At 40.8% G+C, this 25,041-nt stretch overlaps 1 protein-coding gene across 1 annotated transcript in view; it reads right to left on the reverse strand.

The window, feature by feature from the left end:
* Nucleotides 1–5,350: 5,350 nt before the first annotated feature.
* fam193a (family with sequence similarity 193 member A) overlaps nt 5,351–25,041 on the reverse strand; it is a 35,122-nt gene continuing 15,431 nt past the window's right edge. The window contains exons 12-23 of the mRNA XM_077246646.1: nt 24,606–24,848; nt 19,099–19,231; nt 18,829–18,972; nt 17,772–18,038; nt 17,234–17,447; nt 15,383–15,607; nt 15,008–15,287; nt 14,639–14,825; nt 8,632–8,862; nt 6,877–7,717; nt 6,694–6,775; nt 5,351–6,329 (exon numbers count right to left, since the gene is read on the reverse strand). Of these exons, the coding sequence (XP_077102761.1) occupies nt 6,236–6,329; nt 6,694–6,775; nt 6,877–7,717; nt 8,632–8,862; nt 14,639–14,825; nt 15,008–15,287; nt 15,383–15,607; nt 17,234–17,447; nt 17,772–18,038; nt 18,829–18,972; nt 19,099–19,231; nt 24,606–24,848 (2,941 nt within the window). The 3' untranslated portion in view covers nt 5,351–6,235. The remainder of the gene's footprint in view (nt 6,330–6,693; nt 6,776–6,876; nt 7,718–8,631; nt 8,863–14,638; nt 14,826–15,007; nt 15,288–15,382; nt 15,608–17,233; nt 17,448–17,771; nt 18,039–18,828; nt 18,973–19,098; nt 19,232–24,605; nt 24,849–25,041) is intronic.

Genomic DNA, 25,041 nt, shown 5'->3' on the forward strand with positions numbered 1-25,041 from the left:
TGTAGCTTTGAGAGGCCAGTAACATCCATTATGAAGTGATTCAGACTGACTAAAATGCAACAAAAACGTGACAATTTAAAATAGACTATTGTGACCATTGGTGACGGATTGGAAACAGTGTGTGTCGATATGTGATTCGTTAAATGATATCTTATGGCATTAGTTGATAGAGTGCCGCTGGGATGATGTATTTTTGTTGTCCAAAACTCAAACATTCAGAATCATTTTAGCATTACCGGTTCCATCGTCCTGGAGTCACAAGCTCAAGATATTTTCACATTTTATCCTAAAACATAAAATACCTTGTCTTGAAAAAGGTGGTTGCTAACAAGTGGCTAAATGGGACCTCAGATATTTTCTGGGACATTAAACATCCCACCGAATCGAAACCTCATCTACTCGCTAGTCAACTTTTACAACCTCATTGTGTTAATCGCGTGCTTGCAGACTATTCTAACTCAAACTTTAAGGGAAAATGTTTTTGAAATAAAGATTTAAAGAGTTGTCTTATAGTGGAGAGATTGCAGACGTGTTAATGGTGTAGTTTGTTTATGTACTTCTGGTGATTGTTTTTAGGCTTCAAAATTCATTAAAGTTGTTTCATCTATGAAAATTATCATGATGAAAAAAAAAATGTGTAAGAATCATAAGCTTTTGGTGGGTTTTCTGCAATAATCCAAAAGCCAATGGAAAAATTCTATTGGGTTTTTGTCTAGGGAACCAGGGTGATTCTAATTCTACAAAAAACCCTAAGCAACAAGCAGCACAGCACCAGCAGTAATGTCCGAATCGCGAACAATTGACTCTTAAACCCAAAGTATACTTTATTTTTTACGAGCATGCTAGGGTACACGTGACTCAAATTTCATCATCGGCACAGTAATGCAGCCGAGAAGTCTGAATTGTGATTGAAATGACAATCTTTTTACAAAACGTTTGTTGAAATTGTTTTAAATCAGATTCACTCCATCAGTAAATCACCACCGAGTTATAACCGACGCCTTCACTGAACTGCAAATCAATTCTTCAATATACTTTAAATCGGAATGAACCGGTAACCATTACTAACCCTAACAATAAACGGTATTCTAAAAAATATAATTGTTCATCTTTTAGCTTAGTGAGGTCAAATTTAAACTTTGTTTGGGAGTAAAAATGTTAGGTAAGTGACAAGTTGGATCAACAAGTAGCAGTGACATTTATAAATATTATACAAATACAATTATTACTTAAGTGAAAGTATTAACCAAACAGTTTCTGATGATCATTTCTGTGAATTGTCAACACAAAAAGTAATTCGTCTCCTAAATGGCCCTGTAGGCATTTGTGTTATATCTAGGAAATCAGTCATCATTTCAGGCCCATATTCAGCTTATTCAAGATCACGTCAGACATGTAAAGGAACATCATGGTCCCCTGAGTCAATAACCCCCTGATGAGGTCAGACACACGGCCCTAGCTAGCTGCCACGGGGGTAGGAGGGAAAACTCCAGCAGGAGTTTCATGCTCTCTACTTCAGTCAAGTCACCACTCTCGAAATGACGTTGCCCAAGCACACACTTCGAAAGATGCTTGTGGCCGCAGCAGTTCTGCATAGAACAGAGTCATTTTAGTTGCAAAGTCATTGAGAAAATTGTGTTGCTGTGAAGAACGTTACTAGAGATTAGCGAAAAGCTGAAGTAATGGATGTGTGGGATGTTTTGTTCTTTTCTGAAACCTTTTTCCTTGGAGAAGTGAAAGGTAGGCTGGAAGGGATTCCCCACCTCCACCTCCACACACACACTTATAATAATGTGATGCCTGTACATCTATTGGAGAAAAGCACACACACCACAATCCTCCTTCAGAAAGTGGAAATAATTAGGTCAAATGATCACCTGACTTTTACAGTAAAGACTTACAAAATAGCTCCAGACTTGAGATACACCAGGTCAGCACTTCAAAAGAATCCTGCACTTTTACAATGGAGAAGAGAGAGAGAAAAGAAACAAAAAACAAGTAGCCTATTATGGTGTAGCTTGTCATTATTATCCTCAACTTTACCTGCATGCTGTTCCGGCTGGGAAAACGTTGCCAAATGCCTTGCCAAAACAGATAAACATCGTCTTTAATCTTCAACGCAGGGAATTCCCGAGCACTGGCTAGCTCATTTGAAAGAGCAGCACTTTATTTTACACTGTTGTTGTTTCTGCCTGTCTTAAGAGTTAAAGACCAGTTGTGTTTTTTTTTTTTTTTTTTAGATAAGAGCGATCAGAACACTATTGTCAATTCCAGTATGTGGAACGATGGGGGTTTTCCCTCTTAAGCTCTCTGTTTCTCCTCAGCTCTGGTCCATCCTCAAAGAAAAGATCTTCATGAGTGATTACAAACTACACTATCTCCTCTCCGATCTTTGATTCCTCTTTAATAAACCCAGCTCTCGCTCTCTTTCAGACCCTTTTCTTGTCCAAGTCCCTCTTTGTAAGACTGATTCTAGACATTTAGGCTCTGCACATAGTCCTGTCAAGACAGGATAATAAAGGACGAAGTTGTTGTTATATTCAGATGAATATGGCAAGGGAACATACTTGGATCATGTTACATTTATCTAACAGTCAACTTAAATTTAATACCCAAATGTCTAAAGGAGAATTTTTGTTGATTTTGTGTGTGTGTGTGTATATTGATATCCATGCAGACATCTTGTGTAGTTGTTTTTCTTATTCAGTCGAAACAAGTAAACTTCATGTTGAAAGTACAAAATGAATCTGGTCTCAACCAGAAATGTCTTACTAAAAATATTTTACATAAATGAGGTAACTCCAGCATTGCATCATGGGGGACTAAAAGTGGGCAGACTCACAGAAGCACTTCCAGGAGATTCATAAAATCTCCCATTGTTCATTCTCCGATTTCCCAGCCAAACACGTGTTGATTTTATTAATTATATAAATAAATATATTTTAATTAAGTGAATTATTTTACTAAATATTTTTCGATTTGAAACGTAAAATATAAAAAAAAATAAATTCATATTTATTTTACATTAACATTTCAATTCTAGATTACTATACTAAAATATTTAGTTTACAATTATATTTTCCACTTGTTGGAGGAAGTGATAATGGCAGTACGAACTGACGCAGATATCTATGGACTTTTAAGGTAATCAGCTAACCAAGCTAGTTCTTTTTATAGTTTTTAAATATCTAAATGTTAGTGAGAATAAGAAAAAAAAAACTTTTAGATATCAGTCTGCATATGCGATGGCCATTGGTTACGCTAATCTCATTTTAGTAATTGATAATATATTTACACCATCATGCCATTCTAAAATGGCAAGTATAAAGTTATTGCCAGATATAGATTTATAAACCAGGCACTAAATTTATACTTGCCATTGAGAATGGCATGATGGTGTAAATCTATGTTTAAATATATTATCAATTAATAAAATGAGATCATCTCTTCCATAACAAGGCAAGCAACAGTCTCTCTAACCTGTTATATCTGTTTCTTTGTTACATGCTAAAAGGAGGTAGGCGTTTACCACAGCGAAAAAGTTTTTTTTGGCAGGAAGTAAAGAAAAAAAAAGCCCTACATAAAACAAAGTTTGATGATGACGGATAGTGACAAAAGTTCCCTTTCTGTGGGAGTTGTAAGTTTAGAAATAGTCTGTCAAGTGGTTTCGAAGCTTAAAAATATGCACTCCCTCCCATTTTAAAATGTGATTCCAATACATTTATTGAAGAGTGAGGTAATCAAAATTGCACTTTTGAAGTGAAAGCCAAAATCATGTAAATACTTTTAAATGCTCTGTCACTTTAAACACCAAGTTAAATCAAACTTCTGATCACTAGCAACACATTTTTTTTTAATAATTACATTTTTTTTATATTAAAAATAGTTCAATCTCAATGTTTATTTCAGCGTTTCACGAATGGAGTCACAAGAATGTATCAGGCAAAGTTTAGCTCAAATGAAGAGTTGTAAGAAAAACTTCAAATTGATCAGTACTCCAACTTAAACAAAATGATTCACCTTTGTAGGGCAGCATTTCTGACAAGGTAATGATATACTTATAATAAAAAAAATAATAATAAAAAATTATTAGTTTAATGGACTGGTTTTCCCTTGAAATAACTTGAAATGGAGAATCATGCACAATAACACAAGGAACATTTAAGAAGTCTATTTTAATTTCATGTTGACTTTAACACACCCTTTATGGGATGGCGGGATTCCCTACCCCCCTATTTTTTTTCTCATCAAAAACAGACGCCAGCAAAAACATCACCTTTATCTCAATATGTATTCAGTTGGTCATGCTTAGTTGAAATAAGTAGTGTTAAATGATAAAATCTGAAATACTTTTAAGGTTATTTTCACCTTCAACAAACACTTACCTCTCAGCAGAAACACTAATACTGCATTGTCCAATGGCGTCCAATGACGCTTGGTGATTGCACTGGAAAAGATGGTTTTACTGATTAGTGAAAACACCAGCCTGAACCGGGATTGTACCTGCCACACCCTGGAAATAAGGAAAGAGGAAAGAAAGCAAAGCAAAATAAACCTTAAACTATTCATGACTTCACCTCAAATTGAGCAAATTATCCCAAATGTTTGGATAACTATTATCACTGTTATTGCTAAAAGTGTTAGTTCACCAAAAATCTGTCATTAATTACTCACCCTCATGTCATGCCAAACCCATAAGACTTTTGTTTATCTTCAGAACACAAATGAAGATATTTTTAATGAAATCCAAGGTGTTTCTGTCCCTCCATAGGGATCCAACGCAACTACCACTTTCAAGGCCCAGAAAGGTAGTAAATAAATAAAACTAAATTATGGGTTTTTTTTTTCTTTGTGCAAACAAAGCACTCGCGTTGCTGAATAAAATTGGGGTAGAACCACGAGAGTCGCATGGATTACTTTGACTACCTTTCTGGGGCTTGAATGTGTAAGTTGTGTTGGATATCTATGGAGGGACAGAAATCTAATATTTCATTAAAAATATATTGTATTCTGAAGACTACCAAAGCTCTTACGGATGTGGAACGAAATGAGGGTGAGTAATTAATGACAGAATTTTGGGGTGAACTAACCCTTAAAGTATGCAGATATAGCCAGTATAAAACCATAAACACCGAGTGAAACAGTTGTGATGTTTCACACACATCCGTTCTTACCAGAACGATGGGGACGGACCCGTTGCAAAGGTGCCAGGTCATGCAAATTAGGGTGTTAGGTTGCTCCTGATATGTTGATCTGCAGTTGGCTCTGTATTTCCCCTTGATTGGATAAGGTTAGGAATTTGGTAAGTGTTATAAGATGCAGATGGAAAAAAAGACAACTGACACAAAAATTTCCTGCCACTCTACTGTATTCCATCTTTCAAAAAGAAAGACAAGATTTTAATATTACTTAACAATATGTTAAAAAGTAGCCAGTCCGGCTTCAGTGTTAATACAATATACACTCTATAACAGATTGATAGTGTGAGTATTGTTCTTTTCGATTCAATTCTGAAAGTATTCTGATACAAGCTTGGTACAAGTTGGAAAAAAAAATAAAAAATAAAAATAAAATGGTAACTTGAACACAGTTGTTACTCTGAACAATTTTAAATGGAACTGACGTGAACATTGTCAAGTATTAGCCGTTCTCCTGATAAAGGAAGAGATAGGGGACAATGACGTGAAGCTGACCAGTCTGATTCTCTCGACGATGAGATGTGAGGAAGTGCAGTGCTAGGTGCAAAGGTGAGCAAAGCCACAGTTGATTTGAATAAAAGGATTTTTTTTTTCATATTCATCTTTTTTCTTTTAAGCATGTCATTTGCAGTGCCTTCATCCAAATGTACATAAAGCCAGAGAGAACCCAGAACATGACACATAGACCTAAGGGAAACGGCCCACTCACTGACAAAAAGCGCACACGCTTTTTAAAAGAAGAAAAGGGAAACCAAAATAATAGGGATAAACTTATAGAGTAGCATTCTGGAGTTGTTTTTTGACTTTGCTCTTTTTTTTTTCTCTCTCTAGAAGTACTGCAGGAATATAAGCCCGTTTGGGGTTCTTTGCAGAACCCAGAGGAACAAGGAAAAGGCAAGGCGGCATGGATAATGTAGACCAGAGGAGCGGTTGAAGCATAGCAGCACTGGGGTCAGCAGTCAGCCTGTAGAAATGTGGGAGAGAGAAGAAACCAGAGGAACGCTTATCAATTCCTGCCATTGTCTCTGGAAGACCCATTAGTGGGCAGCAAATGTGGCCTTCTTCAAGCTAAAATTGGACCAGTTGATGGACAACCTCTGCCTCGTCTGTCGCGCAGAGTCCAAGCAGAACCTGCGGAAAGGGTGAAGAATAAATTAATTGGGGAACAAAAGGTTAATGAATGCCTGAGAAAAGGTGAGGTCACATTTACCATTGTTTAGCGAAATTCCAAATGGCAAAATACAGTTATTCCAATAGGAATCCACACGATAGGGAGTTTCTTGTGATGATGAAAAAGTTCCCCATGCAGATTTTGCACGTTCAAGTTGGTCACACAAATTTGCCGCACTGACCAACAGAAAGCTGCCTGGTTTGAAAGTGTCTACTGTATAAGCAGACCTTTATATATGCTATTAACAATGGACCTGTTTTTGCATGTGAAATTTTGCTAATGTGACCGCACTTCAAAATATTACTGAATACTATCAAACAGTACCTTTTAAAATATTCCACCTCACGTTCGGTCTCGTCCATGTCTACGCTGTCCAAATCAATGTCTTTGGGCAGAAACACATCATCTGTTGGACAATAAGAGAATTCTGACTTGTTCAAAAGTGAACAAATTGCAAAACATTTGTTTTATCGTTTATCTTCAGATAATTTTGCAGTTCACACTCACCTATTGAGTTATTCATCTTGTCTCCTTTTTTCTTCTTATTCTTCTTGGGTTTGCTTTTGGGCTGAGGGGACTCATTGTTTGGGACTTTACCATTCGGCTGAGGAGGGTCTAAAGCTGAAGATTCGATAATGGGAGAGTTCCTCTCGTCTTTCCCTCCATTCTGTGGCTTTTTCCCATTAGTCCTCTCTTCCCTCTTGATCTCGGTCACTGACTCCTCTGAAGCTTTCTGCTTGGCTTTGGCGTCAGTTTGAGGGCTGGCCGCATTCCCAGCTTTGGGAGGCTCTGGAGCTTTGGAGGTCTCGGCTGGCCTCTTTGTGGCTTCACCATTGGTTTTGGAGCCATGTGTTTGCTGTTTGGGTTTGAACTTGGTATGGGAGGATTCTGGAAGGGAGGTGGTGCCATTCTGGAGGGCAGGGAAGTCTGAGGGTCTCTCTTTGCAAGTCTTTGGGCTTGGCTGTTGCGATGGGCCGTTCTTCCCATTGGTAGGTGATTCAGGTTCTAGACGAGGCTCCTTAGGACCGAGACGGATGAGACTGTGCAGTAGCTGTGTTTTGCCGTTCTGCATGTTCTTTTCTAAAACGCTCTGTGCTGTATGCTGAAGAGGCTGAGGGTTGTTGGTTGTTGGAACGAGAGAAGGAATTTCAGACTTGGTCACCTCTTTGGCTTTATTGTCTTTCTTTTTCTTCTTAGATGCCCGCAAGTGCTGCATTTCCTGGAGACGGAGCAGCTCCTGCTTCAGTGCCTCCTCCTCCTCCTGCTGCTGCCTTCTCTGTTCCTTTAAAAGTTGCTGCTGCATCTCCAGTTCCCGAGCCTCTGCCTCAAGACGGGATTTCTCCTCCAGCTGCACCCAAACAAACCCCTAAAGAGTTAATCTCATGAAAACCCACATAAGATATATACACGCATGATCCCACATACAAATATATTATATTTTTGGGCCATCACTGATAACGGAAAAGCAGTATTGGCCGATGCGATCACCAAAATAAATGATATTATTCTTAATGTATTTTAAGTATATATATATACATATTTTATATATATATATATATATATATAAAAAAAGATAAGGTACATGAATTGAAAACTGTTATTTATTGGCAAGCAACATGTGCAACATATTTCATTCCATCTCTTAAAAGTAATTGGGAACAGCTTAAGAGCAAAAAAAAAAACAGCACTATCCCTTTAATTGCTCTTTTAATTAGAGCACGTCATGCAGTTTTAGCAACAGTAGACTGTATTTACCGACAATCAATTATCTAGCTGATTTGGATGTTAAGTTTGGGCTTTAAGGTAGGAAAGAAAGCGCACCGCCGTGAAGGAAAGAAATTCTCTAAAAAATAAATTAAAAAAACGCACACCTCTAGTTTCTTACTGTCATTGCTGTGGAGTTGCTGTGGTTGCAATGTCTCCACTCTACACAAAGACGTTGCAAATTAATTGTCCTTTTTTCAGATGCTTGATAGAATTGTCAGACAGTTAATGCAATGAAGGAATTTTAGCTGTGCATAGAAAAATTGTCTCGCGATTTTTGCATCATCTGATCCGCTCTTCTGAACAGCCTTTATAGAGACCACCGATCAAACTATATAAAGTTATTATCGGCCGATAACCATCTGCACCTGATCAATCAGAGCAGCCATAAACATACATCCTTATATTCTTCATTATGATATCAGAACAGTAGTATAGCATTTATGTATTTTTGCATAAATTAGTAGATACAGATAAAAAAGCATGATATGAGTTTACCTTCTTCTGTTTGTGGCGGGCACGTTTGGCTGCTTTGGAGCTGGTGACAGGTTTGTTGTCTGCGCTGTTGATGAACTGTAGCAGGTCCTCTACCTTGCGATGGTCTTCCACCCCATCCCGCTCCAGCAGCAATTCTTCCTTCTTAGGCTGTTCCTCCTTCCGCTTAGTCAGCCTGAGTCTCAACTTCTCCCGCATTTCTGCATAGTTCCTACTGGTGGGTGCGGCAGGAGGCTACAAACCACAAACAACATGAGTAGTTATTTATTCATGACACTTTCTATGGTAAACGCTTAACATGAACTGCTTCCACAAATATTCCATTAATAGGGGCTGATTGACAAAAGCACTGGAGCATTCAAAACTGATTTGGTGCAGGAAATAAGAGAATGTACTGATCCAGCAGACATTGTGAACACCACACACATAAAAAAGCTCTGATAACACCTCAAAGTGACTGACTATAATGGAAATAGAGCTGGCCATTCTGATGTATACAGTGTGTACGAGCAGAAAAGATTTTACTATACCGTGGTAGATGTATATTTTCAAGACTATCTGTAAGGACTGCTTTATGATAATGTTAAAGTGACAGGAAATATTACTTTCCATCATGTTCCAATTCTTGCAAATACCGATAAGCCACTTACCGGTCAATTATGTTTTGATTGATAACCGATAAATGGCACATAAATATACTTTCCTATTCTCTAAACAAATTCCGGTAAATCACTATTTGTCACATTCTGTTTTAGTTTAGTTTTCACTCTGTTCCTAGTTTGTTTCCATGTTTGTTAATTAGTTTCCATAGTCCATAATTCCACAGACTTCTGTTTCACGCTGATTACTCAGCATATGTTTAAGTGCTAGGTTTTCCTTAGTTCTTTGTCTGGTATTGTCAACGTCAGAATTAATGTGGTACTTTTTTTTTTGTGTGTGTGTGGATATATTGTTCTAGAATTCCCTCCGTCGTGTGCTTCATTGGAGCAGGAGCACCAATCTCTCGAGGAGCACACCTGAGGATTTTTAGAACTAGCATGTCACACAAACATTCCTGAGCATTCTTCTGAGTCTTCTTTTACACCAGCTTGAACAAAGCACGCCAGCCCGATGTCGGTCTTAGGGGACCTTCACCTAGTTTGTGGAGTGGGTGCTGGTTAACAACAGATCAGCGTTCACCATCGGAAGACATCACTAGCCCCACTCCACGCACGGACATGATGCCAGAGCCCACCATAGATGGAGGCTTGAGACTGCCGCGATGCATGAGCTAGCGCCAGAGAAAAGGACTGAGCCAACCATCACCCCGGAGCCCGAGCCCCACTGTGAGTCTGATTAAGTGCATGAGCTGGCTAGATCATGTCCCATCGTCGGACCGCAATTAAGTTCGAGGAAATGGATGTAGACCCAGCCCACACTCCCACTGCTAAGGGTGAGCTGCTGCTGATCTCTGGTGGCTATTTTGATTTGGAAGAGAATATTTCCCTTATTCACATGCCCCGCTGGTTCTGCCCAGCTCCAAGTATCCTCGGTCTCTGCTGGTTCCCGTTGGCTTATTGGCCTCGGCTCCACCAGAGACCTCCATCCTTATGGCTCTACGGGCTCCCTCATCCCTCCGGCACTGCATTGGTCAGATGTTGCTCTTTTATTTATACATTTTTATGAAACTTTTATCTAACCAGAAACTAAAACTCTTTGAGATTTAAAGTTTCTTTTACGAGAGGGACCTGTCCAAGACAGGCAGCACAGTTATTTAAACATTAAAACATAATGGATTAATTTACATATACAAATAATGTACACAAATCACTCAAAACAAATACAATCAAGTAAATCCGAAATCAAATCCTTTAAAATACCCTTAAATTAATTTAGTGATGCCAACTCTTTAAAGCATAATTTATCTTGTAACAACCAGTTACATGTAGGCAGTTATAGCATTGTGAAATGCAGAATTTACTTGCACCAACGTAACTGGTAGTCCAGGCTGTTGTTGTGCGTTTTCTTCCATTGTATGACATCCAATCAGAGAGCCGAGCGTGAGCCTCTGCGTCATCATTTCTTAAGTCCTCCGTTTTGACCCGTCTACACTAAAACGCCCTCCGTAGATTCAAAACGCAAAACGGGGTCGGCAGCGTTTCTAAACTTCTCCGTTTTAGATCTTTGTTTTTGCCGTTTTAGTGTGGACGGGAGGTGCAAACGTAGCAAAAGGTCTGCGTTTCTAAACTAAAACGTAGAAGTGTGGATGGGGGTCTAAGGGCCCTTTCACACCTACCTTGTTTGTTCTGGATTTTCTGACTTTTCAGTTTGACCCGAACCAAAATGATAGGTGTGAAACCACCCCCGGACCACGGTCCGGACCAAACAGACGATATTTGGTCAGATGAAAAGAGGTAGTCTCGGTCCGGATCAAACTGAACAAAGGTTTGGTTCGTTTCTAGCGTGAAAGCATTTTCTGTGTGGTTCGGACTTTCAGACCATTTAGAGGAAGTTCCGGTGGTTCTTGCAGGATTTCCTTGCAGTCTTCTCCTCCTTTCCTGCCGGCGACGATAAAAAGTTCGCACAATGAGGACGTTCATTTGGCGAATTTGAACTAGCCTTGAGAATAGTTGGTGCTGCAGGTAGTAATGCCGTAATAATAACAGTATAGTGGCAACGAGCTTCGGTTCATTCATTTATGTTAAAGTTAACCGCCGAATTGACAACACGCTGATGTCAGACGCACGTCCGTTTACAAACCAATCAAAGTCAAGAGATGCAGCCCAGATAGATGATGACGACAGGACGCAGTTATGTCAAGTTATGCGCTCGCATAATTGCAATGTGAAACCAAACCAAAACTTACCGAATGTATAAAATGCATCAAAACATGAACTTTGGTTTGGACCTTGGTGCTGACTTTCAGGTGTGAAAAATGCCCTAAAGCTACTCCAGGACTTAATTGAAACTTAAATTAAACCTACCAGGAGTAGGTAAGATTAACGCTGTTCTATATATATATATATATATATATATATATATATATATTATATTATATTATATATATATACATACATACACACACACACACACATATATATATATATATACACACACACACACACACACACACACACACACACACACACACACACACACACACACACACTGGTTTGAATCCTGCTCGGAGTGGGTAGAGTAAGAAACTTCATAGTCAAGGTGTTAGTAATAAATCTGTGTTTCAGAAAGCCATTTTTAAGCCACACTTAACTACTCTAGATTAAGGCCTACTCCTGGCTTAATTTAACCCCTTTCCAGGAACTGCCCAAAAGAGTTCAGATTTTAAGTTTAAATAAGTTTAGCTCTGCCTGAGACACGGACTTCCGAGCTGTCCGCTGCGCTCCATCTCTCAACCCCTTCAGCTCTGTCTGGCTCTGCCTTTCCTCCGGCTCCACCTCGACCCTCTGGCCCACCAGCTGCACCTCAGAAACTTGTCACTATGACTCCGCCTCTGCCTCCATGATTATTGGCAAGCAAGAGCGCGCGCGCTACACGGTTTGGAGCAGTCTCTTCTGTCTCGCATAGACAGAAGAGACTGCTCCAAACCGTGTAGCGCGCGCGCTCGGCAGAGCGCCTGAGGGAGAGAGACCTTGCGTGTGTGTGCGTACCAGTAAACGCTCCCCGTGACGTAAGCAGACCAACTAATCGATAATGACATTCGTTGACAACGATTTTCATAATCGATTATAATCGATTTTATCGATTAGTTGTTGCAGCCCTAGAAGACATAACTAGCAAACTGTACGCTGTAGTAACTATAATAGTACTGACAGTAACTCGCGATTGAGCGGCAAAATGATCAGAATGTTCTCTATTTATATTGTTAGTGGAGCGGCCAGCCTCAGGGGCTCTAGTGCGTCATCAAGTAGGGGCGTGTCCAGGAGCTCAGGGGCTCCAGTGCGTCATCGAGCCCCGTTTTAGACCCGCCCAAAAAAATCCAGAAAATAGCAATGGTGAAAAACGTTTTAACGGTCTAACTCCACAATTCAGTACTTCACAGTTCACAGTCTTTGTAATATGTTTTAGCAATACATTTCTAACATTTATAATGTGTTTAGAATTTTTTTTTGATTGCCTTTACAGGGACTTTAAATTGAGTTCCAGGGGCATTTTCACCCATATATGGACTTTTTTTTTTTTTTTTTTTTACTTAGAGGTATGCATCAATTTTATGTCAAATTCTAACAATCAAATTAAATAATAATAACACAATACCACTGTTACCAGTTAAATTAAATCAAAATCCATCTTTGCAGTGCAGAGGAGACACAGAAGCAACATCAGAACTGGCATTAATATATTTACACTCCATTTACAATTGCATAAATAAAGCTATGAGATATTCAATTTTCAATTCTTATTTCAATATTTAAATATGAACTGATTTCTAATTGTAACATTTTAATTACAGGGTACTTTAAATGTGAAACTAAACCCGCCAGTAGGCGGCGGCAAGTCACTGTCTCAGGGAGTCATTCATTCAACCGATTTGTTAACACGGCTGATACATTCAGGAAGTGCAAGTGATTGTTCATTGAATCGTTAAAATGATGTGTTCAAAACGCTGATTTCAGTCAAGAAATCATCGCTGTCTTTTGCATTGAGACTCTGCTACAGTTTAATTTTGAAATTCTCGTCAGCGCAATAAAGGGAAAACAAACAATATTGACAATATTTTTTATAAAATGTAACTCACAATGTTAATTTAACTGTTATATAAAATAAATATCATACTTGCTATTGTGCACGGGAAAACAGCCCTCTTGCTGATGTAATATTGTATGATAACATATGATATATAAAATACAAAAACTTTATACGTCTATTAGAAAACATACCTATAAAACTGCACTGACACATCACGCAGAGAAAGCAAGCATGAGAGACAAATCCGATGTCAGCTCGCAGTGCGCCCATGTACATAGTTAACGTTAAAGTAAAACAATGATTACAATATCATAATAGGAAATACACATCGCACACCACTACGCACATAAAGAATGAACTTACAATTGAACTGAAATTAACCAGCTTTCTTCTCCTCTCCTGCTGTTTCTGAGACAGGCGTAATGCTGGCGCGAATGTGACGCGAAATGTCACGTGAACGAGCAAATCCACAAAGAACGAATAATAAATAAAAAAGTACGCTAATCAGATAGGTTTAATTTGGAAAACATTTAGATGTCTAAGTCAAATTGCCATCGAAAATGTAAGACCTTTCATAAGTAAAAATAAGACTTTAAGACTTTTATGGCCTTACATTTTTAAAATCTAATTTAAGACTAAGACTTTTTAAGGACCCGCAGACACCCTGAATAAGTTACTATAGTCCCTAATTCCGCAATTCTGTTTCATGCTTATTACTCCACATGTATTTAAGCCCTGAGTTTTCCTTAGTTCTTTGTCTAGTATTGTCAACGTCAGTATTAATGTGGTCATGTTTTCTGTATTCAGCAATTTTTCTGTTGAGGATTTATTCATTTATTGTTCCTGAATTCACTTCATCGTGCGCTTCATACAGCCACCAGCCGTGACACTATTAAATGCATAAATAAAACACTAAAAACTAAAATCAACTGTTTTAAATTCTACAGATGAATGTAGGCATCACAACATTATAATGAGCTATATGAAAAATGGATTTTAATATTTGATTTGCTAAAGATTAAATTTAACACTTATTAAATGACAGGTGTTTTTAAAAGATCAACTTTAAGTGAGTGTTAGATGATGGCAAAGATAATTTGAATGCAAAAACAGGGAAAAACAGGAAGGCCTTAACAAACAGGGATATTTCAAAACAATGAAATATCCAAAACTACCGTATATCCAATATCAACAGATACTATAGATAAAAAAAGCTTGAATATCAGGTGACAATCAAAGTACTATTGTTTATTATAATGTAATTATGTAATATATTATTAATACTGTTATATTTGATGAAAGCCAAGGGAGAGTGTTTCCATACCCCTCCGTGACCGAAGAATTCACAGTAGCAGCAGTCACAGTACTTTCCTTCCTTCTGATTGGTTGAGGTGGAAGTGGATGAACTGTGCTCCGAGCTGCTGTCATCATCTTGGCTCTCCTCTCCTTCATATGGCTGGTGCTCGTAGCCTCCATTCCCTTCACAGCGATGACCCTCACAGTCTGGATCACTGACAAAAACATTCCAAATGTGAGTATATGAACTCAATTCCAGCTCATATTCCAGTTTCTTTCCTAAATATTAAAAACTTGACATGCCATATAAATTACAACAGCCTGTCTATTTTTTGGATGACGGGACAGCAGGAACATCACACAGAAGGCATATAAATACTATAGATTATGAACTGACCTGCACACGCTATTTGGACCACTGATTAAACCTTCAACTGAGGCGGCTGGCTGCTCAGATGACAAACACAGACTCTGATGGACATCCATGAAGACTGGAGGCTGATTTATAGTCTTTGTAAAGGACTGGGTGCCTATACTTGGTAGGTGTGTGTTGGGGGAAGGAGGGTGTGAGGTTCCGCTGAGAGGGGGGAGAGACGAGAGACTGGTGGGGCTATTCCTAGGAGCAACAGGAGTAGGATGTCTATGGTCCTCTTTACCTAAATTGTGGAAAACTTCATCTAAAAAAAAAAAAAAGGAAATTCAGCAAATGAACGCAAAAATGCAATCTTAAGACTCATCATGGGTCATTTAGAAACGTGAAAGTGATTATTACTTGACTGGACAGTGGTGGCGGCACTGGAGACAGAAGAGGTGGCAGAGGAAGTGGCCATCATCACTTCACTGGCCTCCATGAAGGCATCTTGGTAGTTGAAGAGACACTTTTTCTTGGCGCTGTTCTTCCTCTCTTTGCCATCAGGGGAAGGATGGGGGTTGACAGTGGGGTCCAAACTGGAGGAGAGAAGGGGCACGTCGGGAAGAGGAGGACCCAGCATGTCACCTTTGACCGGGAGAAGAGTTTCAGTGGGATCATAGAGATACTGAAGACAATAAAAGCCACTTGGCACATCCTTTTTGGTAATGTAGTGACTATTTAAATGTATATAAAATACTAATGTGTAAGGAGCTGAGCTGAACAACTAGTTGTTACTACAGTGATGTCACCCTCTTTTGGACACAGACAGCTCGTCTGAGGTGTGGTGCTAGAAATTGCATTTTGACTCATTCACAAATTTTGATCTCTCTCCAAAAGTTTCTCACCACCAGTCTTGCGGTCTCGGGGAAACCCATCAATTATGGTCAAGAGAGAGCACACCATTTAAAAGCAAACGCTTAACGAGGATAAAACATACCTCCTATGTGGACGACATTTTGGTAATGATGGCTGGGCGATTACACGGGTCTGATCGCTAATATTACTTGGGTCAAAAACAGCTCCACCAAACCGCTTACATTTTTTGTAGTTTCTAGTTCTTGGCTTCAAAAAGTCAAAAACGTTCCTATTGTTAACACTATATCCAATTCTTGTAAGTGACTCCTGTATCCCATGTATATTTTTAGGGGTTAAGACAGAAAATGAAAATAATTTAATGGATTTACTCAACTAATTTAGTACTTTATGGCTGTTCTGGTACACGTTTTGATCGGATCAGGGGTAGGACTCTGATTTTGTGACTGTATACAATCCATTCAGCATATTTCAAGCTTAATTTTGTTCTTTTAGTCAAGTATCCAAATTAAACTTCAGATCTTGGTCCTCTATGTCTGTTTGTGCTTTTCCAAATGATCTGATCGTATTCCAATATTTTCATCTTAATGTTTTCCAAATTATTTAAAACACTTATTTTTAGCACATTCTTTGACAGGCAAGTAGGCAGTTATTTGTGGTTGCCTTGGACATATTAGTGCTTAACTACAACTGTGATCTGGTCAAATGTGTTTTCTACTAAACTCCTAAAAATAAAGTTTCCAATAAAAGTACCTCTCGTTGTAATGCCATAGAAGAACCATTTTTGGTTCCTCAAAGAACCTTTCAGAGAACAGTTCTTGATTTTAATATGATGAATGTTGATCCACTGTGCATTACAAAAGTTCCATTGAAGTTAAAGGTTCTTTATGGAACCATAGATGCCAATACAGAACCTTTATTTTTAAAGTAGACATGAAAAGGAAATTCCAATCATCTTTACTTTTTATTTTAACGTATATCTGAGTGAAACAGCTTCTTAAAAAAAAATTAGGACAGGGCTTGACGTTGTCCATTGTGAATTGATTTGATTGTTGGATCATTGTCGTTTGCTAAATGCAACAAACTCATGTCAGTTAAAGGTTGCTGGAAGGCATGGATAATTGGCCAGTCCTCACGCAGGTGAGGACATTATTCACATTATAAAAAAAAGAGATGTTGACAGTAGGGTAAGGGAAGTTAATTTCATGGTGACTTTTAGAGTGTCCGTCTGAATGTACTCTGAATGAGCTGATCACCAGACACATAATACCAGATCTAAATGGAGCCTTTCAATGGTTTAAAACATCTGAATTACTCGTACAGATTAATGCACTTTAGTTTTACTTTTATCTACATTGAAGTGTGCAGAACATCTTTAAAAAGGCTTGAGAAACTGACCAGGTAATGGCTCCTGAAGCAGCACAGAAGGGTTCCAGTTCTTCATAATGTGTGTGTCCCAGAGGTTCTCTAGTTTGAGCGAGGGGCATGGCAAAGAGCCGTTCCAGTCCCCCGCCGTGCTGAAGCAGCTCTGGTAGACATGCTCCGGTAGGGTGGGGTTGAACACTTGCTGCTTTCCGCCTGTGTAACTGGACGTGGGAGTGGGAGGGAGAGTCTAGAGAAGATGATGTGGAGAGAGTTGGGATCATTACATGAAAAAATTCAATGAATGTCCTTTTAAAATGATTTACCATGAAATTCAGTAATTATGATGCTGAAAATATTACAGAAAAATGTAGTGGCATTACGTCATTGCTTGATAAGCAATAGTCAGCGATGTGGAAAGGGACATGCCCAGTAGGAAGTGAAATTTTGCACCTGTGCCTCTTTTTAAGATTATGATTTTTGATACAAGTCACCCCCCTTGTGGCTGGAGAAATAACACAGGCACTGAGGCCCTACAAGATGGGAATTTCCTGTGTATGTGCGTGCATCTAACCTTGCTGTGTGTGAGCGGAGGGGTGGAGTAGAGGGTGGGCAGCAGTGGTCTGGGCAGGTGGGAGAGGTTGTGCAAGGGGAGATGGCCGTGTATGTGGGGGTAGAGATGGAGGGCAGGGTGGGCTGCTGTCTTCTCTGAAAAGAACTGGTGACCCCCTGTGTGCAGCCTGCTGGTAGGCAGACAGGTGGAGCTCAGGCTGGAAATACTACCATCCCCGGTGCCCTGATTACACACGTGACACTCGCATGGATGTTGTACCTGATCCATCTAAAAACAAAACAAAAAGAAGAGGTAATTTATATCCGAGATCATTTACTGCAATACCTGCAAATGAAAACCACTTAAACCAATGGACTCTCTCTGACATTGTACTATTGCTGCATAGATAAAATCAAATTTTTAACAGTTTTTAATCTGGATGGGGCAAATGTTTAAAGTAACTCAACCCCTGGTCAGAGCCTAGCGGAGACAGTGGGGACGAACCGAGGGAGGGGCTGAGTGGGGGGGCTTGCACCTGAGACCCGCAGTGACAGATTGATTGACAGCTGTTAGACTCGCAAAGATGGAGAGCTTTGCAACAGAGCGGTCATTTGAAGTAAATGACTTTTCTCCCCCACCTTCACCTGAAGTGGAGGAGGGTGAATTGTCTGTGGACAGGGCCAGAGCCTTATCAATTCGAGCAGCTGGCTCAAACTGCGGTCTTATGCCTACGATGCTAGCGAAGGGCATGGTGAGCTTGTGCCAGGGGCATGGGTAGTGAGCCGTTGGCAGAGCCTGCATACATCACACGGGGAAACAACTTCAAATAGGAAAATTCAACTGCAGTAGCCACTGTTCAACTCGAAGAGGGCAGCACTCAGACGTTTTTACCCCATATATTGTAGAATTAAAAATCTTTATACCCACATGTCAAAACATTTACTCATTTACTCATTTAGATTAATGAACAGCACTAATAAAGCCCCAGTCTTACAGATCATTAACTAAAAAAAGTTGTTTTTGGGTTTAGTTAACCTTTAATATATAGTCCCTTAAAGCATCTTTTCATAAGCTCTACCTGTGTATGAGGGTATGATGGAGGCAGACAGTCATTTTTCCCTCCAGAGAACGGCGACTCCTGGCCTGGAGGTTGCCCACCACATTCCCTCTCCCCCTCATCACCTTCAGAGGAACTGCTACTGCTGCTGCTCCCCCGTGAAGACTGAGAAAACGAGAGGAGCGCTTATTACCACTGTTTAAATTCAAATGTCAAATGTTTCCAGTTGACAAATGTTTATCGTACACTGTAGGCAGCAACAAAACTGTCAGATGATCAGCTGCCACCTACTTTATCTTTAAGGGTCATTCTTTCTTCCCCTCCACTGAGTTGGTTGTGGATGCCATTAATGCTGGCCACCACCGAAGGGTCTTCATACCCGCTCAGAGGGTAGATAGCAGACAACGGAGGCACTTCATCATCACTGAGGCAGAAAAGGAAAAAGAAAGAAAGCAAAAGGAGTCTAATGACTCAGCTGTTGGACTTGTGTGATGTAATAAGAAACTGATGACACTGATGAAAATGAAAAACAGAAAAACTGAGTGAGCTTTAGCAGGAAAGTACATAATTAAGTCACTGAAATCATAAATACAGTAATGACTATAATAATTGGAACTCGCCTGATCTGAGCCATATCTGATTTGTGCAATACTGTTAACAGGAGACATTACTAGTACTACAAATTCCAACAAAAAAAAATATTCCCAAGTAGCGATGCACATTTGAATTTTCTCAACCAATACTGATAGACGATTTTTCAGAATGATATCGGGTGATGCGAATAGTTTGTTTTTTCTTATGGATAAAAAAAAGAATCTATCCCAAATAATGCTGCAAACTATACAGATAACCCTCTCATTTGCTACACTATAATATTAGAGGTTAAAATTAACAACAAAGCTATTATATTCAACTGTTATTTTTTTACAGATATAATATTTACACTCAAATAAAAGCTGAAATGTTTACAACTCAGTTACACATACAAGGTAGTTTTCATAAGCACTTGCCTTCATGGCAAATTTATACAAACATACATATATAATTAACAGCAAATAAGCTCCCCTCTAGTTTTTTTTTTTTTTAAAGCTAACCAACAAACGGATGACTTTCCGGAGGTAAATGCAACATTAAGTAAAATTGTTCACAAGCAAGTTTCAAGCCTCAAGCAAGTTTTATTCATCCTCAACTTCATCTTTGCAGCCCACAATGACTGAAAACACTTGTTATTAATAAACAATTAAAATGTCTCCTTGCTATATTTGATGTATTCATATCATTGCTTTTGCCAGTTCATTGTGACAGCTTTTAGGTGCTTTATTGGCAGCGCCACCCTTACATGAATCACCCCACGCCGCATTTATTTATTTAATTTTCATTTATCGGCCATTATAAATGCCGATACCGATAGTTATGAAAATGCCTAATATCGGTCGGGCTCTAATTCATAGGGTCAAATAGAGTCTGCTTTTATGTAACTGTTTTTAGGTGTTAATGCGTTATTGTCACATTAACTTGTCCCAACTCAACACGAGAGATTTTCTTCACACACTGTGTGAGATGCAGTCGGTCATGTTTTACTGCACCCTTTTGATTGACAGGATATAATCGGCCCTGATCATCGGCTGTTTTTAAACAATCGGCCGATGGTGAAAATAATTGCTTTTATCGGCCGATACTGATTTTTGGCCAATACATCAGTGCATCTCTATTCCCAAGCTTATATTTCAGCATTATCCACATAAAAACCCTTGACCGCTCATAAAACTATTATGAAATGCAGCCATAAAGCAAGCAGACAAGGAACAACAAACGTAATGCCACACGTGCCAATGACAGGTGAACTGAGGTGATTATTTCACTGTCCATGAAACGTACTCGGTTACATTCGTAACCTCGGTTCTCTCTAGAAGAGGGAACGAGTATTGCGTAAGTTAGCTTACACTGCGTAAGTTAGCTTACGCTACGGGTAAAGTCATCTTTTCTTGAGATATTGAAGCCAAAAATTATTCTTAAATTTGCATTAATTGTCAACGCAGTGCAGCAGCCAGCAGACCTAGAGCAGGCCATCTAGCCTGCTCATTGGCTGTAATGCGGCAACTGCTCTAGCCTACCACTGAGCCTCGCACGTGCCGTCGCGCCCTCTACGCATCATAGCCCGCCAAATTGGGGGTGGCTTAGCGTATAAAAGTCAGGCTCGGAGGCTGCGTCACTGGTAACCGAGTACGTTCTCTTACGAGAGGTTCTCTCGTATTGCGCAAGTTAGCTTACGTTACAGGAACCCATTGTCAACTTAACCTGACCCATTGTCAGATTCACATCACCCTCACTATCGGATGCTGGCAGAGCCGAAAGAGAAATGACCTGCGCTCTGAAGGGGGTGCCCAACACTTTAGGGACATAACCATGTCTTGGCTTAAGGATGAGTTTAGAGGCATTTGGCCCGAACTCAAGACAAGCAGCGCTAACAGATAGCGCGTGTAATATCCCCCACACGTTTGACTGACGACAGAGCTGTCAGGAAAACGGCTTTGAGCGAGAGGTACTTTAGGTCCACGGAGTCTATCGGTTCAAAGGGGAAAGCTTTCAGGGCCTCCAGGACCAATGAAAGATCCCATATGCGAACCGACGGGGGTCGCGGGGGAATCATCCGTCTGGCTCCTCTAAGGAAGCGGATGACAAGCTTGTTTCTTCCTACTGACTGACCACGCGTCAACTCAGTGAACGCTGCAACGGCCGCCACATAAACTAAGCGTGAATGGGGACCTGCCCTTATCCAACAGCTCTTGAAGGAAGCCAAGCAACCCCGGGACCCCACACGTTCGTGGATCTAGATCTCTATCAGCACACCATTTAGAGAACACCTACCATTTAGATGTGTAAAGCCGCCTCGTAGAGGGAGCTCTGGATTGCGTAATCGTGTTCATAACTCCTTCTGGCAGGACAACGGGTATCCATACGGGGATTAACCATACGAACCATAGGAGATCTCTCCTCACCGGAATCGGCCATGGGGCTGTGTGAGACAGCCGCATCAGCTCCAGGAACCAGGTTTGATTCTCCCAGCGCGGGGCTATAAGGAGCACAGAGTGGCGCGTTTCCCTGATCCTCTTGATTACCTGTGGTAACAAAGAGACCGGAGAGAAAGCATAAAGTGGGAGGCTGTGCCAGATTTGGGCCAGCGCATCCTCGTTCTTTGAAAAGAACAGTGGGCAATGAGCGTTGTCTTTTGACACAAACAGGTCGACTTTCGCTTTGCCGAAAAGGCGCCACAGTAACTAGACTGTCTGGGAGTGCAGGGACCATTCCCCTGGGGAAACGTAGTTCCTTGACAGTTTGTCTGGACCGTCGTTCAAGTGGCCTGGCACATGTGCAGCTCTCAGCGAGCGCAGGAGGCACTGAGAGCATACAAGAAGGTGTTCTGTCAGATGGCACTTAGAGCACCACGGCATGAGCCGGATAACCAGACGTTATACTCTTGAGATTTTGCAGGCGAGCGGGTTGGATTACCGGCCTGTGGCTGCCGAATACATCGCTGCAGTAGCCTTTCTAAGGGGACTGACAGGGCGAGATGTTTCAATGGTGGTCCAGCAACGGCGGGACTCAACCATCTTTTGAGAGATTTGTCTGGGTCGCCGTAGCAACGGCGGCTGTGTGCAGGCGAGCGGGTTGCATTACCGGCTCGTTGGCTGCCGAAACCACCGCTGCAGTAGCTTTTGTAGCCTTCCTGGATCAAGGAGGCGGAGTGATGAGAACTCGACCACTCCTCGCTGTCCGATGTCAGGATGAAACCGTTGTCACCTGGGTCCTTTCCTTCAGCTTCCGTCCCCTGAGGCGACGGCAGTGAGGGCCGAAGCCGGCAGCTGCGCATCCGGGAGGGGCGGAGAAGGAGAGAGAGAAGCTGGCGGGATGTAACGTAATGCGGTGAGCTCTTTAGTGTGACCTCAGCCTCCACTCACTTATGTGAACGGCGCTTCTGTGAACGGCGCTTCTTGCGCGGTCCAGAGGGCGGGGTGACAGTATCCACAGCGAAGGCCTCGAGTCGAGCCCGAAGGGTCGGCTGCGGAATCGCTTCCCATGTTCTGGGCCCAGGCAGAGAGCGCAGGTCACATGACGTCACGCGAGGCTCAATGGTAGGCTGCAGCAGTTGCCGCACGGCAGCCAATGAGCATGCAAGATTGCCTACTCTAGGTCTGCTGGCTGCTGCACTGCGTTGACAAATGCAAAATTAAGGATAATTTTTGGCTTCAATATCTCGAGAAAAGATGACTTTACTGTAGCGTAAGCTAACTTACGTAATACGAGAGAACCTCTCGTAAGAGAACTGCATTTTACATTTACATACAATACCATTCAAATGTTTTTTAATCAAATTTGGGTTACATTATCATCAAGATTAAAATCAGTGTGTCCTGTATTGCCACTGCAAAAAGAAATATCTGAATTTGAGTGTGCCGTCTGAATTGAATGCAGTGAGAAAAGAAAATGTCCTCCCATTTTTCCTGTTGTATGAACAATCTCATCTGATTCACAAAAAGTGAGTCTGACTCTGCGTTCACACCAGACGCGAATTGAGCGCCAAATTCGCACCTGCCGCGTCTAGTTATACGTGTGTACACTTTGAATCCATTCGCGTGTCAAGAGCGAAATTGACGCGCATAAAAAACTAAAGTTTGAAGCAAAATTTACGTGCGTTACGCGCGTCGGAGGTGAAATCTGTTGGTGGCCATCTTTTTACAAGACGGCTAATGTTGATCGACTATTCATCGAGAGAGTCACCGCTCTGTATTTGCTCTGGAGAGCAGAACAGGGTTGTAGGGATAATCGTCGCGTATTTGGCGAGTTTCACCATTTGCTCCAGGAGCTGCGCCTGGATGCCGGCCGCTTTCAGCGGTACTTCCGCTTGTCCCGCGGCCAGTTTGATGACCTATTGTCCCGCATCGGAGCGAGGATCACCCTCGCCCTCACCCACTTAATCTGTAATTTATTTTTGTTTTCATGATAAATGGAGCCAGCCTAGGCTACTACAGTAGTGATTAAACTGTCCTGTGATTTTTTTTCCCTCACACAACACTGTCCAGGCACGAACTATGTTCTCGCACTAAAGTATGTTGGTTCTCTTTACATTAGAATAATAATAATGTTTCATATAATCTAGATTAGATATGGAATAAATAGCATACAAAATGAATATATTAAAATAAAAAAAATTTGTGATAAAATATTTACTTCACCATGTGACAGCAGCAAGCTGGCTCCTGATTGGTTAACGCGGCGTGAATTGACGCAGAAGTTCAGATTTTTCAACTCGGGCGGCAGACGCGAATTCGCGCCAAACGCGTGAATGCACAAAAAGCACTAAATAAACCATTCGTGCGTAACGCGCCAGACGGTCAATTCGCACCATTTGAATGTAAGGCGAATTCGTGTCTACCACGCCGAGCTCTAAGCCTCATTCGCGTCGCAGGAATCTTTTACGCGCGTAACGCGTCTTTGCGTTGACTTAGAATTGAAATAACTCGTGCTAGACGCTCTATTCACCTCCGGTGTGAATGCACCATTATGAGCTGGTTCCATTAATGAATCCTTTAAATCAATTGACTGATAGTTCATATAGCAATGCGTAGTTAGAGAAACACAATTGCAGTTCCTTTTTTGTAATAAACAGCATTTTCACAAAAGAAAAAAGGTTAGATAAATACTTATGGGACTGACGTCCCAACGTACAAAGTTTTAAGTGTCCAAGTAATCAGCTACATTTCAAATAAAAGAGAATGAATACAACTATTTTAACTCACAATGTGGTGGTGCCACCCTGCGGCAGGATGAGGCGTGGGTGCTGCTGGATGGTGATGGGGGAGCCTGGGGCCGAGCCGGACCCTGAGCTGCCCGATGACATGCTGGGGGGGTGGACATCTGACAGGTAGTCCCGGGGAGGCTCCGCTTGCAGGGGCAGCTTCAGATGCAGGTCCTCTGCCATGGGAGCATCCATGATGCCACAGGTGAGGATGTGAGACAGGCTGCAGTCGTCACAGGTGCATCTGGAGGTAAACATATTACCTTTGTTATGAGGCACTGAGGCTAACGATACACACAAAACAGTGAGGTCAAAGATACTCAAAGGATCAAAAGGTTATTATTTTCCATTGGCATTTTTTTAAAATATAGCCCCCAAAATAAATCGCATTCAAGGAAGAACAGCGAATAAGAGCTACAAATAATTTTATTGAATAT

This window comes from Siphateles boraxobius, unplaced genomic scaffold, assembly GCF_051911475.1.
Source record: "Siphateles boraxobius isolate OS27281-9 unplaced genomic scaffold, OSU_SipBor_1 29, whole genome shotgun sequence".
Lineage (NCBI taxonomy): Eukaryota > Metazoa > Chordata > Actinopteri > Cypriniformes > Leuciscidae > Siphateles > Siphateles boraxobius.